At 47.5% G+C, this 15,958-nt stretch overlaps 1 protein-coding gene across 1 annotated transcript; it reads left to right on the forward strand.

Annotated features, from left to right (window-relative positions):
* The first annotated feature begins 718 nt into the window (after nucleotides 1-718).
* COPS7B (COP9 signalosome subunit 7B) lies at nucleotides 719-12,102 on the forward strand. The gene is made up of 7 exons (XM_020813965.3): nucleotides 719-857; nucleotides 4,136-4,312; nucleotides 6,285-6,360; nucleotides 8,400-8,488; nucleotides 9,954-10,156; nucleotides 10,300-10,405; nucleotides 11,635-12,102. Exons 2-7 carry the CDS (start codon nucleotides 4,151-4,153, stop codon nucleotides 11,791-11,793), a joined length of 795 nt encoding a protein of 264 aa, XP_020669624.1. The 5' UTR covers nucleotides 719-857; nucleotides 4,136-4,150; the 3' UTR covers nucleotides 11,794-12,102.
* The last annotated feature ends 3,856 nt before the right edge of the window (nucleotides 12,103-15,958 follow it).

Raw genomic sequence — 15,958 nt, forward strand, 5'->3', positions numbered from 1 at the left:
GCAAGTGATCATTCTAATAACCTATAAAGCCCTAAATGGCCTGGGTCCAAGCCATCCCAAAGATAGCATCTCGTTTTATGAACCTGCTTGAGGGCTAAGAGGCCTTTCTCTTGGTCCCACCACCTTCACAGATGCATTTGTTGGGGACATGGGAGGGAGGGCCTTCTCTGTCATTGCTCCCATACTGTGAAACTCCCTCCCACTGGAGGCCAGCCTGGCCCCATCTTTGCTTTCCTTCTGCAAGCCAGCCAAGAGCTTTTTCTTCAGGAAACCTTTCCCTGAGTGACTGGCAATCTGAGTGTGATTTTTAGATGGATTTTTATACATGACTGCTTTGACTACATTTTTAGGACTGCTTGTGTTTAACCATTTCTCAGAGTATTTGTTTCCTTTTAAAAAAATATTTTATACTTAATTGAGCTTTGATATTGATATCAGAACAGGGCCAAACAGCCCGAAAAACCTACAACCACTTTGATATTGTCTTTGAATGATGTAATCCACCATCGTTTACTCATTGTCTTCGGATTTTAAAATATCATTGGGTCCTTTTGAAGGAGAAAGGCAGGGTAAAAAAAATATTATGAAATAAAAATAAACTGAAGGGTAGGGTAGGGGCGGACCAGTCCTTCCCCGGAACCTTTCGTGTGGGGGGAAATCGGTTTCCGGCCGGGCCGCCAAGTGGCGGTCACGCGCGCGCGGGGGGGGCTCCTGGCGACGGCGGAGCCTGAGTAGCGGCGCACCGCCCCTCCCCTCCCCTCCCCGCACGCGTCCCTGGTCGCTGTCATGGCGGCCTGAGGTTCGGCGCGGGCCGAGGCGGGAGGAGAGGCAGGCGGAACGGAGGAGGCCGGCAGCCGGTAGGTCAGGGGCTGAACGGCGAGCCTTCGCCTGGGAGGGCGAGAGCGGAGGCCCGGGCTGGGCCGGGAAGGAGGGAGGGAAGGAGGGACGGGGAGGGAGAGAGAGAGGGAGAGATGCCGTAGGGAAAAGGATGCTCTGCCCCTCAGGGAGCTCTAATTGGGGGGGGAGGGAGGGAGGGGAGGCTTTGTCGCCCCATAGATCCGTCGAGACCCCTCTCCACCCTCTCGTGGGCATGGCTTTCCTCGCAACAGCCCCCCCTCCCCGCCAAGAGCTTTCTTTGGATTACCCGAAAACGTGCCTTTTGGCCCCAATGCACTTGGGGGGGGTTGTTTAAGGTGGGAGTGGGAGGGGGGGTTAGGACCTCTCAGGCCTTTGTACTCTTTGGCTGCTTTTTCTGGCCTGGACGGGGTGGGACCATGTCAGGGAAGGGGGCTCAAGGCTCGTCTGAACGCCCCACTGGGAGTGGAGGCATTTTGGGGGGGCGACCCACACGCAGAGGTCGGGAATGTGCCTTATCTGGATTAAAACAGCCGGGAAAGCTGATTCCTGACAGGGTGCCGCGGTGCTTGCCAACCTCAGGGCACTCAGGTGTTCTTGGACTGCAACTCCCAGAAGCCTTCAGCCCTTGGGTGTGCTGGACAGGATTTCTGGGAGTTGTAGTCCAAAAACATCTGGGGGATCCAAGATTGGGAACCCCTGGTGTATAGGGTCCAGATGTGGGATACTAAGAGTTGTGGTTTTTTTAAAAGTAATCTGGAAGTGGAGTCTGAACTTCCAAATAACCTCACCTGGATGAATGAGAATCTTCACAGATTGAAAAAAGTAATGTTTTCAAGCTCAGCAGATGCAAGCAACAGCCCCCCCTTCTTCACGAGGAAATTCTTAGTGTGGCTTGTTGGTGAATTCTGAGTAGCCTCAGAAACGACTTCTCTGTGTCTGTCCTGCAATCCTCCAGGTGCTGTTGGACTATGTCTCCCCTCAGTGACTCTTAGCCGACGGTGAGAAATCAAAACCAGCAATCTTTTGAGTCCTGCAGGCTCCTTATTTACTTAAAATACTGTATATATTACCCTGCCTTTGTCCATAAAGAAGAAGCTGGGCTCTGCTACTCCTCTCTAGCTATGCAGTGACTACCATAAAGAAGAATCCGGCAAGGACTCAAAGGCTCACTTGGCTTTTGATATTTCAGTGGCCCAGTAATGGTAGTACCCACCTTTGCTTTTGCATTTTGTATAACCACAGGGCTGTTTCTGATGAAGATGTGTCTGTATGTGACTGCCACTGTATTGTCAGATGTCCTGGAAGCAATTTAGTGGTCTGGGGAAGACCACAATGCAAAGAGTGTTTACTGCTGGGAAATGTTATTTCTGTTAAATACAGCTGGCTGGATAGCTCAGTGAATTAGGTACCTGGCTGCGGAGCCAGAGTTTAAGAGTTTGATTCTCCACTCTGGCTCCCAGGGGAGAAGCCAGCCTGTGTAGCCTCAGGCAAGCTGGCAATCTTAGAGTGGCATCAGAAGAATGGAGTGTTTCTTTTAAATATTGTTAAGCCAGCCACCTTGCATCCTTTGGGAGAAAAGGGAAGGAAGAAAGGTGCTGGTCATCCTATCAAGTGTGCATAGGATTGCTGCATAAGGCAGTGACTTCCTAGTAAGCTAGCTACGACATAGCCATTCAGATATTACTGGACTGTAGTTCCATCTTTCACCATTGGCTGTACTACCTGAGACTGACAGATGGCTGGTGTAGTCGAACTACGGCTGAAGGGCTGAGTTGTGTAGGGCTTGGAATTTCACTTTTTAAATATTTAGTGGATTAATGAAAGCATTATCCAATCTTGGTTTTGAATTTTATACTGAAAAGTGTGTGTGTGTGTGTGTGAGAGTGAGAGAGAGAGAGAGAGAAAGAGAGAGAGAGAGAGATGGGAAAAGAGAAGTAGAAGGGGATGAAAATTATTATTTGTTGACCATCCTTAGCTTTTCTGTAAATTTAATTAAAACAGTTATATCCTTCTCATCTAGCTAAAAAACAACAACCACTCTAGTCAAGGTAATGTCATTTAAAATATTTATTTATTTATTTATTTATTTGATTTATTTGATTTATATCCTGCCCATCTGGTCTGGTCGACCACTCTGGGCGCCTTACAATAAAATATACAATAAACCATAGAATATACAAAAAAAATACAATAAACCATAAAGATTGCTGTTCTGTGACCGTCATTTTAAAAATAGCCCAGTGAGACAGATCTAACAGGCAGTACCAAAGGATGAAAGCTATCAGCCACTTTTAACACAAGCCTCTTGGAATAAAAACATGAGTGTAAAGTGAGAGGCACTGAGAGGTTGGAGTGGCTGCATTTCATAAAGAGAAATATTCCATGATTTGAGTTCTGCCCTTTGGGAGGCCCTCCCTTGACAAATTCAAACGTGATTGCACTTTGGATGGAACATGGAGACAGGCCTTTCCCTCTCATCCTACATAGGAGGCAGGATGATGTCGAAGAAGGAACAATATCCTTAACCTGAGCCATTTAGGACTTTAATTATTGACAGTTTGAGTTGTGTTGGGACACGGACTGGTAATGAGAGCTGCTGCTGTAAGCTTTGTGGGATGTGATCTCATTGGGAATGGGCAACACAATCAAGAATGGTCACAACTGGTGCATTAGCCTCAGCGGACAAAGGCATCGCTGGCCACAGCCAACACCTGTTCACGTGAATGTAAAGCCCATTCCAAAATGCCCCTGGACTGATAACCTAATGCTTTAGGAAATGTGCTATTTTATCTGAGATTAAATTCCAGAGCCTACCATCTTTCTGACCAAGAGGCTCTTTGTCTCAGCTGAATTAATTTTGTTTCTGCTAGATTCCTGGTACTAACATTATAGAATTATCTTCCAATACAGTATTCCACTCCACTCCAACATTTATGGCTTACAGGCTATGTAATCCCATTTCAACACATAAATGGGCCTTTGAAATGTTAATTCAAAAGAAACTGATTTGTAGGATCAAAATTGCTTCTCAACATTTAGAATGAATGGGAGTTAAAACCCATTTTTTGTACTCTTTCCCCATTCTCTAAAGAGATGTGTGCTGAATTTTTTGTGTGTGTCAAGGCTGTGCTGTTTTTTGTAAAAACAGGTTTATGGTTTTTCTTGGATTGTGATTTTTTCCCCCTGAAAACCCTTATGCTTGCCAACATGCCATGCTTCCATAGGGCTCCTGAGCTGCATGTTCTATAGCAGTTAACCATTCTTTCTCTTTTAATAGGTTACATGATCTAGAATGGCAGGGGAACAGAAGCCGTCCTGTAATCTCCTTGAGCAGTTTATTTTATTAGCCAAAGGCACCAGTGGATCAGCTCTAACTGCCCTTATCAACCAAGTGCTGGAGGCTCCTGGGGTTTACGTCTTTGGAGAGCTGCTGGAATTAACTAACATACAAGAGGTAACTATATTATATTATCTTAATTATTTCCTTTCTCACCCTTTCCTTTGTGCCAGAGTTTTGCAGAGTTACAGTGGTAAACAAAGATCCCCCTTTTCAAGGCAGGATCAAGAATGTATGCTTTTTCTGGCCCGAATTATGACACCAGAGACTCTTGAAAAGTAGATTCATGTAGTATATGTGGCTGTTATCTAACTTGGCACAGTGGTTAAAACTCTGCTCACAACCTGGGTTCAATCCTAGGTAGCCAGCTTGAGGTTCACTCAGTCTTCTATTCTTCTGAGGTCAGTAAATTGAGTACCCAGCTTGCTGGGGGGGGAGGAGGGATGTGCAGCCTGCATATTAATTTGTAAACCACCCAGAGAGTGCTTTAAATACTATGGGGTGGTATATAAGCAGTACACTGTGCTCTTTTTTCTCCCCCCCTTTTTCATTTTTTTTAATTCACACCCCCATGTTTGGGGTTTGTAGGTAGCTGCTTACAAGAGCCCTTGAGAAGAATTGTGGTATACGTTAAACACATATACAATGAAGTCATAACAGATTAGATTATTTTTCTGAAAGAGTCAGTTTCTCACACACACAACCTCCCTCCCTCCCTCCCTCCCTAAATTTTCAGCAATCATTTGCATCAGTTCAGTAGGTCCCTGTTTCCTTTCATTACATTTAAACAAGCTGATGAATCCACCCGTCCCTCTCTCTCACCTTCCTTCCCGCCTTAATTGGCGCTTTCCTTCCTGCTTGCAGTCACTGTGTAGCTCCAATGTCCAGAGTGTCTGGCAATTCCAGAGGTTCTTAAAATGGGCTCTAAGGAGAGATGTAAATAATTGTCAGAGTAATCTCAGCTCTCCTCTCCAGGCCCCAGTGTTTCCTCAGTGTAACGTAGGCCACTTGGCAGCACTCTGGTCTTCCAGCCTCTATAAAGCATGGATTTTTGAGAGGTGGCATAATGTCGTGGCTAAGAGATGGGAGCAATTAATCAGGAAGTCTTCAGTTCAGACTCCTCTAAGCCATGAAATTCTTAGATAGCCTTTGGCAAGTCCGAATTCTTCTGCCATAAGACGATGATCGCATTGACTTACTGGGCAGGAATGTTGGAAGGCTGACAGCTAGGTCAGCGAACATCAAGCTGGCACTCTCCACACGTCTTGTAATCCCTGATTATTGGCCATGTTGGTTAGGGTCGATGGGTCTTGTGGTCCAAAACGTTTGGAGAGCAGCAGTTTGGGGGAAGCTTGAATTACACAAAGTCCCTGAAACACTTGAAAGTGCTGTATCACTATTGAGCATGAACAAAGCACTCAGGACCATGTGTGTGTGTGCTTTTTCGGAAAGAAAAGCCAAGGAAAGAGGCCATAAAAGAGGCCATAGTATTTTATGTAGGTGTCTGCTTCCCTTGGTCAGGAAAAGAGGGAGTCGTGGCATCCGATACCTGCCTTTATTAACTCACAAAGTGCATCCGCAGCCAGGAGGGGAAAGGATTCAACTAGGTTTTCCTAACGGTGTTGGTTTTCTCAAGAGCTTGGACTTCAGGTCCCTTATTATTATTCTTGACTCTTGACCAGGGGTAGGCAGTTCATGAGACCCAGAGGCCCAAACACTTGGAAGGCCTTTGGTTGAGAAGGCTGGTTTAGGTCCAGTGCTGCCACCACATCAGTTTCAAAATTAGCATCCCTCTTGGATGGATGAACACACTCCTTGCAAATCCCACAGCAACCTGGAGAAACGGCATTGTCTGTTGGCCGGAAGAATGTATTTAACGTGCCATGTGGCATGCCTGTTCTCTATGCACAAGCTTATGCGTTGAACCTGGAATGCAGGAAGGTCTGGTATTGGAGGGCTGCACTTGCGAAAGGTCCTTGTCTTCAACGAGTGTGTAGTCATATGGTGCAATTATAGGTCCTGGGCGAGTCTGGCACCTGATTAGTTAGAGATCAGTTGTATTCTAATGTCTCTCTTCCTTCATTTGCAGCTTGCTGAAGGACCTAATGCTGCTTATTTTCAGTTGCTGAATCTCTTTGCCTATGGAACCTACCCAGATTATGTAGGTAAGAAGACACTGAAATTCTAAGTCATGTGTGATTTGGATGGTTTCTACAGGTAAAATTCCACTCACTTTGAGACGGAGTTCATCTTTAAAACAGGGCTTAGCTTGGCAAAGCTCGTCCGCAATAAGCGTTGTCTTGACTTTCAGAACTTCAGAAGGATTCCCCCCCCCGCCCCCGTGTGTACTGGCTAAAGTGCATTGAGGTTGCTTCTACTTCTCTTCAGTGCATAACATTGCTTGGGGGTGCCAAATCATCCTCACCCAAGTGTTTGTGGTTTTGATGACTTTGACTGCCTTCTGTCCCAACTCCCTCCCTTCTCGGACGTTCAGCAGTTCTGTGCTTGGCTTCCTGGCTGTGCATGCCTTTCTTCAGTCTCCCAAAGGATGGCTGATGTTTTCTTGACCAAGAGCAAACGAAGCAGGGCAGCTGCATCAATTGCATCGGGGCATTTGAATATGCTACCCTTTTTCTGATAATGTTCTTTTCAGTCTCTCAATTCTGTTGCAGTGTGCCCTTTTTCCTTGTTTTCAGCTTGCTTTTTTCTATCTGTTGAAGCTAAGTCACCTTCAGTTGATGTTGCCTCTCCCTGCCTAGTATTTCAAGCACTTTACAAGTAGTCTCGTATTTCCTCTGTTCTGTCTTCACCACCGTTAATATAAAACAAATAGCCTTAATTTCGTGTTAGGGTTTAGAATGAGTGAAAGTAACCATTGGCTTGCTCCTTACTAATAGGAGGACATTTAACTGAGTTGATGTGTGTCCTTAAGTCTTACACTCCCCTGTATATTCAAACTTTTAGTATGAGAACAAAGTGCTGATGATTAGTTTTGGAACTTCCCTGTTACAAAATGTGTGTGATCAGTAAATGGCTCCTAAACTTGATTCTCATCCAGAACTTAATCTGTAAAGCTTGTAAAATCTGCCTGAAATATTTTAAAGGACCAGCTCTTGCAAAAACACATTCAGGTGCAGTTTTCTACTATCTAAGCTAGTCTCCGTTCTGTCCGGTGAAGTGAAGCATTTTTGCACTCTGCATCACTGCATAACCCCTCAGATTGGGGTAGAAAACTGTGGTTGTTCTGTGATTAAATTAATGTCACGATGGGCGTAATCTACGAATTACTGGTTAAATATAATGAAGGGAGCTTTGGCAGAAATCCTGTCCATGTGTCTGGAAAGCTGGCGATGTCAGCAGCACTGGTCAATTTTCATAAATTAAACATTTCTTCTCTCTGTTCAGTGGCTCCCTTGTAATCCCTTTCAACCTTTGGAAGCAGTGGGAACCACAGGATGGAAGGAGGAAGTCTTTAATTACTGAAAATCCTTACTGCCAATATGACATTGCCAGCACTGGCAGATTTTGGAAATCAAAGATTTCCTCTCTTGCTCTAGAGCTCCTGCAGCTTCCAAATGATGAAATCGATTACACAGGAGCTGTGCAACAGAAATACAGAGTGTTTCATTTCCAAAAATTATCCCCTGCTGCTGATGTCATCAGCCTTCCATGGGTGTAATTGCATAAACAGGATTTGAGCCAGTGGGATGAAGAGAACAAAAGCAGTTCACAAATCTTGTAGAATGTATGCGTGAGAGCCATTACTTTTGCATCTTCCGTGTAGGACTGTTCAAACTCTCCCTCTCTGCTCTCTACAGGAATTCTGCTGTTCACATCCAGTGCTGTTTTGAGAATAATTTGAGAATAATTTTGGACAGGAGTGGGTGGATATTGGAAACAAATTATTAGCCTGCATAGGTTTTGCCATGCTTATAGCCTAAGGACAGTTTAAGCGTTCCCACACTGTATTTCCTTTTTAGTTACAGAAATACATGCTCAGTCTAATGGCTGAATCTGCTTTTTACTCCAGAGGTGGGCGTTCTATTAAGGGTGCCATGTTTTGCCAATACCTGCAGAGAAACGGGAGAGACCTTTAGTTTGGCAGATGGTTGTGTCTTGTAAATGAGTAACGTGAACAATGTTCAGGCAGTTCAGTGTAAGACTCTTGTTTAATGATGATGTTGAATTCCTTCTTTTGGGACAGCAAACAAGAATGATCTGCCAGAGTTAACAGGGGCCCAGAAGAACAAGTTGAAGCATTTAACTATTGTCAGCTTAGCTTCCAGAATGAAGGTACAGTACGGGCACCTGTCGTGAAGACTGTCCATTTTTTGTGCGGCACCTCCTGCGCATGCGTGAATGTAGAGCTGTCTCTGTTGCCATTCTAAGAACCCAAAGCAGTGGAAGAGGACAGAGGCCTTCGAACCAGTGTTTTAACAATAGGGAAAGCAAAGAGGACCTTTAGTGAACTGGAACTTACCTGCCTGAACTGCTTCAGCTCTTTAGATCTGGACTTAAGTAAACCCCTGGATGCTTTCTCTGTCCTTTCTCCCATGCTCTTTTAAAGTGTGAGCTTACCATCTGAACTGAGCTGTGAATGGCCAAGGACCTGTGAGCAAACCTTGCCTAATGCAGCCGTGACCGTAATCTCATCCGGTTGCTCCAGATGAAGCAAACAAAGGAAGACGTTGCTGGCATTGTGTGTAGCAAAGTCTGGTCCTGCTTCTAATTGTAATCCAGCCGTGGGTTCCGTCCCGTGAGTAATGCAGGGCAACTGGCATGCGTTTGCAAAAGAGTCGTGTGCAGTGATTTTCCTTGGGTTGGTTTTGTTTTTTGTAGTAGTAGTCAGGAGAACTGCCTTCTGCACCACCTTTCCATGAAAGTAGGGGCTGATGTGCTCTTGCACTGCACATGGTGTTCCCATGTAGCTAACGCCCGCTGTGCTGTTTTCGTTGTTCGGTTGTCTTTCAAACCTCACTTTAAACGCTGCCGCCTTGGGAGAACCCCTGCCACATCCCAGTCACTTCGAGATGAAGGAGACCAGCTGGCTCCGTGTTTGGATGGGCACCAAGCTGTATAAGAGCTTTCAAGCTGGTGTGTTATGTGTATGTGTGTGTTGCATCTTAGTTGCTTTCCACCAGCTCTGGCTTGCATGTTTTCCTCTAAAAAATAAGAGGCCATGTTGATGCCACTTGTCTTGCAGGGTCACTTGTCCAGACCCAGAATTAGGACCCATACTGCCATTGCACAGAGAATGTGCATACATGCAAAAAGTTCTTGAGAACCTAAGCTTTCATTCGGGGTTTCAGGTCCTCGGGCCCTACAGAGAACCTATGGGCTTCTGGCTTCCCCAGGTGCCAGGCCCCCTTCCCTGAGAGGCCATCATTTGACAAGTCACAGGCTCCCCTCCTTCTCCCTCTTCGAGACTGAAATGCCTGCCTAAGATTTAGTCAACAAGCGGTAAGAGCTTTCAGTTAAACCACACCGGTGGTCTTGGTTAGCATCCCTTGTTCTCTGGCCCTGTCGGGGAGCGGATTGTGGACCTCTGAGGATTTATTTGAAATTTGAATTTGGTCTTTTGGCTGAATGAGGTTTCGCACCCTTAGTCCTTGTCAGAAATGAAAGCTGGTTTTAGGCCCTGGAGTGAATAGCCCTTTGCTGCCTCCTTTACTAAGAGCCACTCTGGGCAGAAGGCAGAGTTTTGGATCTGTTCCGTCGCGGCTGATCTGGGCCTCCCTTCCTCCCTTCCTTTCTCCAGTGCATTCCTTACTCAGTATTACTGAAAGACTTGGACATGCGGAACCTGCGGGAATTGGAGGATCTGATCATCGAAGCCGTTTACACCGACATCATCCAGGGGAAGCTGGACCAGCGGAACCAGGTGCTGGAAGTTGATTTCTGCATCGGCAGGGACATCCAGAGGAAGGACATCAACAACATCATTAAGACGCTGCACGAGTGGTAAGCCGCCCACTCCCTCCCCTTGGCTTCCGCGCCCCCGGTCTAGTCCCTGCTCTCTGCTGGAGGCAGAATGGCCGTCTCTCCCCCACCCCACTCCACCCCCCGATGCCCAGACGATGATAGTGCAAGTGTTTTGTTTCCAGGTGCGACGGGTGCGAAGCCGTCCTGTTAGGAATCGAACAGCAGGTGCTCAGAGCCAACCAATACAAGGAAAACCACCACCGAACCCAGCAGCAGGTAGAGACGGAGGTGGGTATTCTACCCTGAGGAACTCCGGGGCTCATTAAAGCAAGAGGCAAAGCCGCTGCCCTGGTTGAGGATATAGTCTGGAACTCCACCCATCTCCCACCCACCCCTGTCCCGGCCCACTTTCTGTGAGTTTCTCCCAATTGCTGCCCCCCGTTACTCTAGAGATGCTGCAAGGTGTCCCTTGGGAAAGTCTGGTTGAGGGAGCCGCGGGCTTACGAGTTGGCCTCTAGAGGGCAGCACCAGCTGGAGGTTCCAAGCCCGGCGATTCTCGACGGGTAGGTGAATCGGCCGAAAGGGCTTAAAAAAGAACCAAGGTCCTTCACAATCTTGTCTTCCTTTATTTTACTAAGCCCTTTAATATAGTATAGTACTACGTTTCCTCTTCTGATTGGTGTCTCTGACCTGTGCTTGGCCCGAATTAGTGAGGACCTCGTGTACTTCAGATGCAAATACATGCAATCGAAACCGTGTTTACTCCCTTTTTATTCACTCAGTCTGTTTCAGAATAGGAACCTTTGCTCTGTGTGTGTGTGTGTGTCAGAGGAAATCCCCTTTTCCTTATGTACTATATAAAGCAAGTAGAGTTCACAGTCTAAAAGGTTAACAAAAATTAAAATATGGCACTGTTTAGAATGACATGTATAGTATCAATGTTAAAACAAGAACGCCATATAAAACCATCCCTTGTCCTTGATATATGTGATATATGTGATGTTTTTTCTTTATCTGTAGTTTTTCCTTTTATACTTCTACATCTTTCACAATAATAATAATAATAATAATAATAATAATAATAATAATAATAATAATAATAATAATAATAATAATAATAATAATAATAATAATAATAATAATAATAATAATGGGGCCAATCTGGCATCCAACCTATGTTGGAGATGAAGGAGAGGTCTGAATCAGGCGAGATGATTGATTCCCTGGTCTTGCGTCCTTACCGTTACTGAACAGTTGCATGGGAAGGGATCTCGAGGGTCACCTGATCGAGCCACTGGCCAATGCAGGGGGATCCACAGCTGGAGCCTCCATGGCCGAGGGCCACTCTCCTTGGTCGAATGGCTCTTGTTGGCCTGAGAGCGCAAGACGCTTCCTGGCCTGTTGAGCTCCCTCTACAGAGCTGGTGTCCGAGCAGTGTTGGCCTAGGGGCTCCCTGAGGAGGGCTCCCCATGAGGAACCGCTCTCCTGCCAACCCATCCTCTTCCCTTTCCTTGCAGGTGACAAATATAAAGAAGACCCTCAAAGCCACCGCCTCGTCTTCTGCCCAGGAAATGGAGCAGCAGCTGTCAGAGCGAGAGTGCCCCCCGCACGCCGAGCAAAGGCAGCCCACCAAGAAGATGTCCAAGGTCAAGGGGCTGGTCTCCAGTCGCCACTAGTGCCCGGGGTCGGTGGCAGGAGGAGGATGTCGCTCGGGGAGGGGGATCCTGGAGTGACTCTGGAAGGAACGCCCGTTGCGGCCCCCTCCCTATGCCTCTTTTCAGCAGCTTCTGGGTCAGCCTGGCTCCTCCGGGGTGGGTGGGTGTGATCCCCTGGCCCCGTTGGATCAGGCTTCAACCAGCGAGGGACACTGCCAGCCTCCTTGACACCTGTGGGGGGGGAGCCTTGGACCATCGGAGCTTTCCACGAGAAGCCAGAGGGGAGACGGTTTGTTCCCCATTTTGGGACAGGGGATTTAAACAAGGCACACCTCCTGTGAGGTTCCCATAACAGACCCTGGCCTCCTTCCCAGCCACCAGGAAGTGGGTGTCCATGCTTCTGCGCCTGCGCGGTCCGCGTAGTTCCCAACTGCAAGATCCGGCATCCGTCAGGGAGGGAGTCGGGGGCGAGGGGAGGAATCTCTTAAGCTCACTGCCACCCCGGCCTCATACCAAAGGGAATGCAATGCCATCCCCCCCCCCCGGTTCAGGCATTGCCTCGTATTGCTTGTCCTTTCCCTGCTCCATCAAGGTTTCTTTTAGGGCACAAATGTCTACCTCACGCTGGCGGGGAGGGGGGGCAGCGCTGGGCCTTGGGCTGTGTTTACTCACCACCTCAGTTGCTGCCCGGCTGAGCCCCAGCGCTTGTGTCTCCTGGACAGTGATGGAGTCGAGGAAGGGGGGCCGGTGGCGGCGGAGGCAGAGCGGCTATTCCAAGTCTCCTCTTGCTTCCACCTTTCTTCCCTTCCCCTTATGAAAGGGAGACCGGGTGGCTGACGTTACGTGGTCTCCATGCATTCCGTGGTCCTCAATTCTCTCCTCCTGAAATCCTTGAAGTGTACACGTATTAAAATCGCCCTGGCTGTAAGTGAGCACTGCTCACCTGGAGCCTCTGAGAAGCAGGAGTGACTGTCCTGCTGAGCATTCAGAACTTGAAACACCTTTTTTTTCCAGTTGTGTTTGATCCTCCCTTTCTTTTTCATTTTTTTAATTCCGTCCCCCCTTCCTTTTTTTTTTTTGGTACACTTGGGAGGTTTGAGCATTTCAGAAGTTTTTTTTTTAATTTGCTGTTTGTTACAAACTAGTTGAAGGTAATGTGGCCAGAAAGATCGTTTTCTTTTTTATTATTATTAAAAAAATAAATTCACACTGTGTCACAGAGGATCTGCCTTTTCTTTAAGCATCAGTACCACAAAAGATATCTTGCCTGCACAGTGGTGTTCATAATCATCATGTGCTGTCACATCAATTTTGACGTATGACCGTCCTTTCCAGGTGTTTCTAGATAGGGAATACACAGATGTGGTTTACCCTTCCCTCCTCCTGGGGGCGCTGTGAGACTGCAGCTCACCCAAGGCCATCCAGGCTGGCTTTTCTCCCAAGAGGCACAAGTGGGGAATTGTACAAATGCAGAGGAGATGATGCCTTTAATCAACCGTTGAGAATATAAAACATAACCAAAAACAAGTAGCAAGCTTTCGATGAAAAATCATCTTCAAGACTGTGCATCAAGTTCTTGTGGACTCTTCCAAATTTATGTGCTGTTTTTAATGTCCCAAATTCACCTGGCGGATGGTGTAGAGAGGCCAGGTCAGAGTCTAATAGCTGCAGGATGCATGTTGATGGCAAGGGCTTCTTCACTGAGCCGTTTGGAATTGGTGGTCCATCTCTTAAAACAGAGGACCGTCTCAGGCAATCTCGGGGGGGGGGGCTCCTCCTTTCCTGCCTTTTTGAAACTTAAGTTTCCCTGTAGCTGAGGGAGGGAAGGCTGCTCAGCTCACATGGCCTGCCTCTTAGCAGAGTTGGGATCAGGAATTTAGTTAACCCAGCTGGCACGGCCAAATTTAAGCCAACTAGTTTTACCTGGTGGATGCTCTCTTTAGCAATTGAATTGCTAAAGGGAATTGAACTCCCCACCTCTAGCTCAGCAGCCGGAGATTTAAACCACTGAACCTAGGTACTTCAAATCTCGTTTGGGTGGAGCTGCAGAGCCAGAAAGGGCCCTGTGGGATCATCCAGTCCAGCCCCTGTCAAGGAGGCCCAGTGGGGGAATTGAACTCCAACCTCTGGCTTCGCAGCCAGAGACCTAGAACGACTGAGCTATCTGGAGGTGGCTCTCACGTTCCCTCTTTGCTTTCTCTTTGAGGTCTTTTATCAGCTTGGGTTGTGGGGGAGGAAGGGGTGGTCTACCGAATTTTGTTGGGCTTGTGCTTCTGCATGGCCTCAGTGTCATAGCCCAGTGATTCCCGACCCTTGCTAACCTCCGTGTTCTTGGACGGCTACTCCCAGAAGCCTTGACCACTAGCCGTGTCGGCCAGGACGTCCGGGAGCTGAAGTCCAGAGTTGGGGCCCATGGCAGGATTGTAATTCGCTGCCACCTGGAGGGTTGCCCTTTGCCCCCCCCCCACTGCACACACCTTCCCTGTTCTTCACTTTTCTTGAGTATTGGATGGCTCTCTCTAGGAAGTTGGCCTGCAGGAAGGAAAACTACCTTGATTCGCCCATATCCTAGCAAGGGATTTGGGTTGCCTGGTAGAGATGTCGATGGGTGTTGCTAGCGTTTTCCCCCCTCCCCCTCTTTGAATTCAGCCTCTCCGTAGAGGGAACATCATTTGGTAAGGGCTGTAAAGGAAAGCAAGAGCGCTCGATTGCCCCCTGAGGACACGAGGGAGGCAATCTGTTTTTGACACAGAAGTGCATTTTAAAAAATCAAAACATTGTGTGTGGGGGATGATATACTTGTACGGCTGCATTCCCCCCTCCAGGCTACAGGAAAAGGGATATTTAGAGGTTGTATAGAGGGGTTTTCGCAGTATCAATTTTTAAGCACCCAGGCTTTTAAGCTATGAAAGTACCCCGTATTTTTCGCTCCATAAGACGCACCTTTCCATAAGACACACCAATTTTTTAGAAGAAGAAAACGGGAAAATATAATCTGTTTTCTTCGCTCCATAAGACGCACAGACTTTCCACCCCCCTGTTTTGTGGGGGAAAAGTGTGTCTTATGGTGCGAAAAATACGTTACTTTAGACCAAAGGAGATCATTGGTCTGTGACCTGGAGCCGTCTCCTCCTCCTCCTCCCCGTGGTCCACAAGTCTTCCCCAGCCTTTAATTCGGGAATGAGCCAAGTGTGGCCTTCCAGAAACTGCTGGAGAGAAACTGCCCTCTTCCCACCAGCCTTATCCTACATCCAGCTGCCCATCTGTACAGCTACCGCTGTGCCCACTGGCAACCTGCCCCCTCCTCCATGGGTATCCCTTTGTCGCAGGAGAAAGGCAGTCTCTGGTTCCCATTTTATGGTGCATCCTCTGATGTGCTCCCGCACGGGGACCTCTCCTTTCTCCCAAGCCCGTGGCTGAGCTGTCCCTAGGGTTCTTTCGGGTGTTCCTTTGCCCTGGCATGAGGGCGTCAGGAGTAGTTTCCAGCACCGAGCTGGAACATGGAAGACTGAACGGCGATCAGCCACTGCTGTCAAAGCCTCGTGGTTTGTTTTTGCTCTTGAGGAGGACTTGCAAGCGCGCCCTGGCAGAGAGCTGTAAAAGCCCATCTTTTCCAAGCTCTTGCCCATATGCCCTGGAAAGAAGGCACAGAAATAAATGGCCCACTTTTCTAGGTGTTTCCTGGTGCCACTGACCTGTAATAAATGGAGATGAGGGGAAGAGAGGAAGACGTGCAAGGATTCTGGTTTCCCCTCTGTCTTGCTTTCTGCAGAGATTTGCAGGAATTCGTGCTATTAACACAAATTCAAAGCACGGCTCTTCAAGGAACGGCTACGATCTGCTGTCGTGGTGATGACATTTCGCATCTAAAAGTTGGGGTAAAGGCGTAAGGTGCTGAATCTTGACTGGGAAATACCTAATGCCTTGCATCCTGGTGTCCCTTCCTGCAAAGACTCAGCAGACCCTTTCTAGCCTCCATTTCTCACGAGACCTTGAAATGCATTCGTTTGAATAGGCTGGGACTTTCGAGCCGTGAAACTGGGTGGCGTGTTCTGAATTCTGCACCGTGCAGGGGTCATCTTCGTGAAATCTGAAAAGCTCCATGCTCCGTCAGTATGTTTCCGGCCAAACCACAGATCACCCCAATTTGAGATGTGTTGTGCCTATGGATCTTTAAAACACTCCT

The sequence above is a fragment of the Pogona vitticeps genome, chromosome 3 (assembly GCF_051106095.1).
Source record: "Pogona vitticeps strain Pit_001003342236 chromosome 3, PviZW2.1, whole genome shotgun sequence".
Classification (NCBI taxonomy): Eukaryota; Metazoa; Chordata; class Lepidosauria; order Squamata; family Agamidae; genus Pogona; species Pogona vitticeps.

Bases quoted from the DNA above. Each gene is read 5' to 3' on its own strand.
- COPS7B (XM_020813965.3), top strand. From the start codon at position 4,151: ATGGCAGGGGAACAGAAGCCGTCCTGTAATCTCCTTGAGCAGTTTATT. The intron at 8,489-9,953 runs GTACAGTACGGG...TCCTTTCTCCAG, and splicing joins GCTTAGCTTCCAGAATGAAG to TGCATTCCTTACTCAGTATT. The intron at 10,406-11,634 runs GTGGGTATTCTA...CTTTCCTTGCAG, and splicing joins AGCAGCAGGTAGAGACGGAG to GTGACAAATATAAAGAAGAC.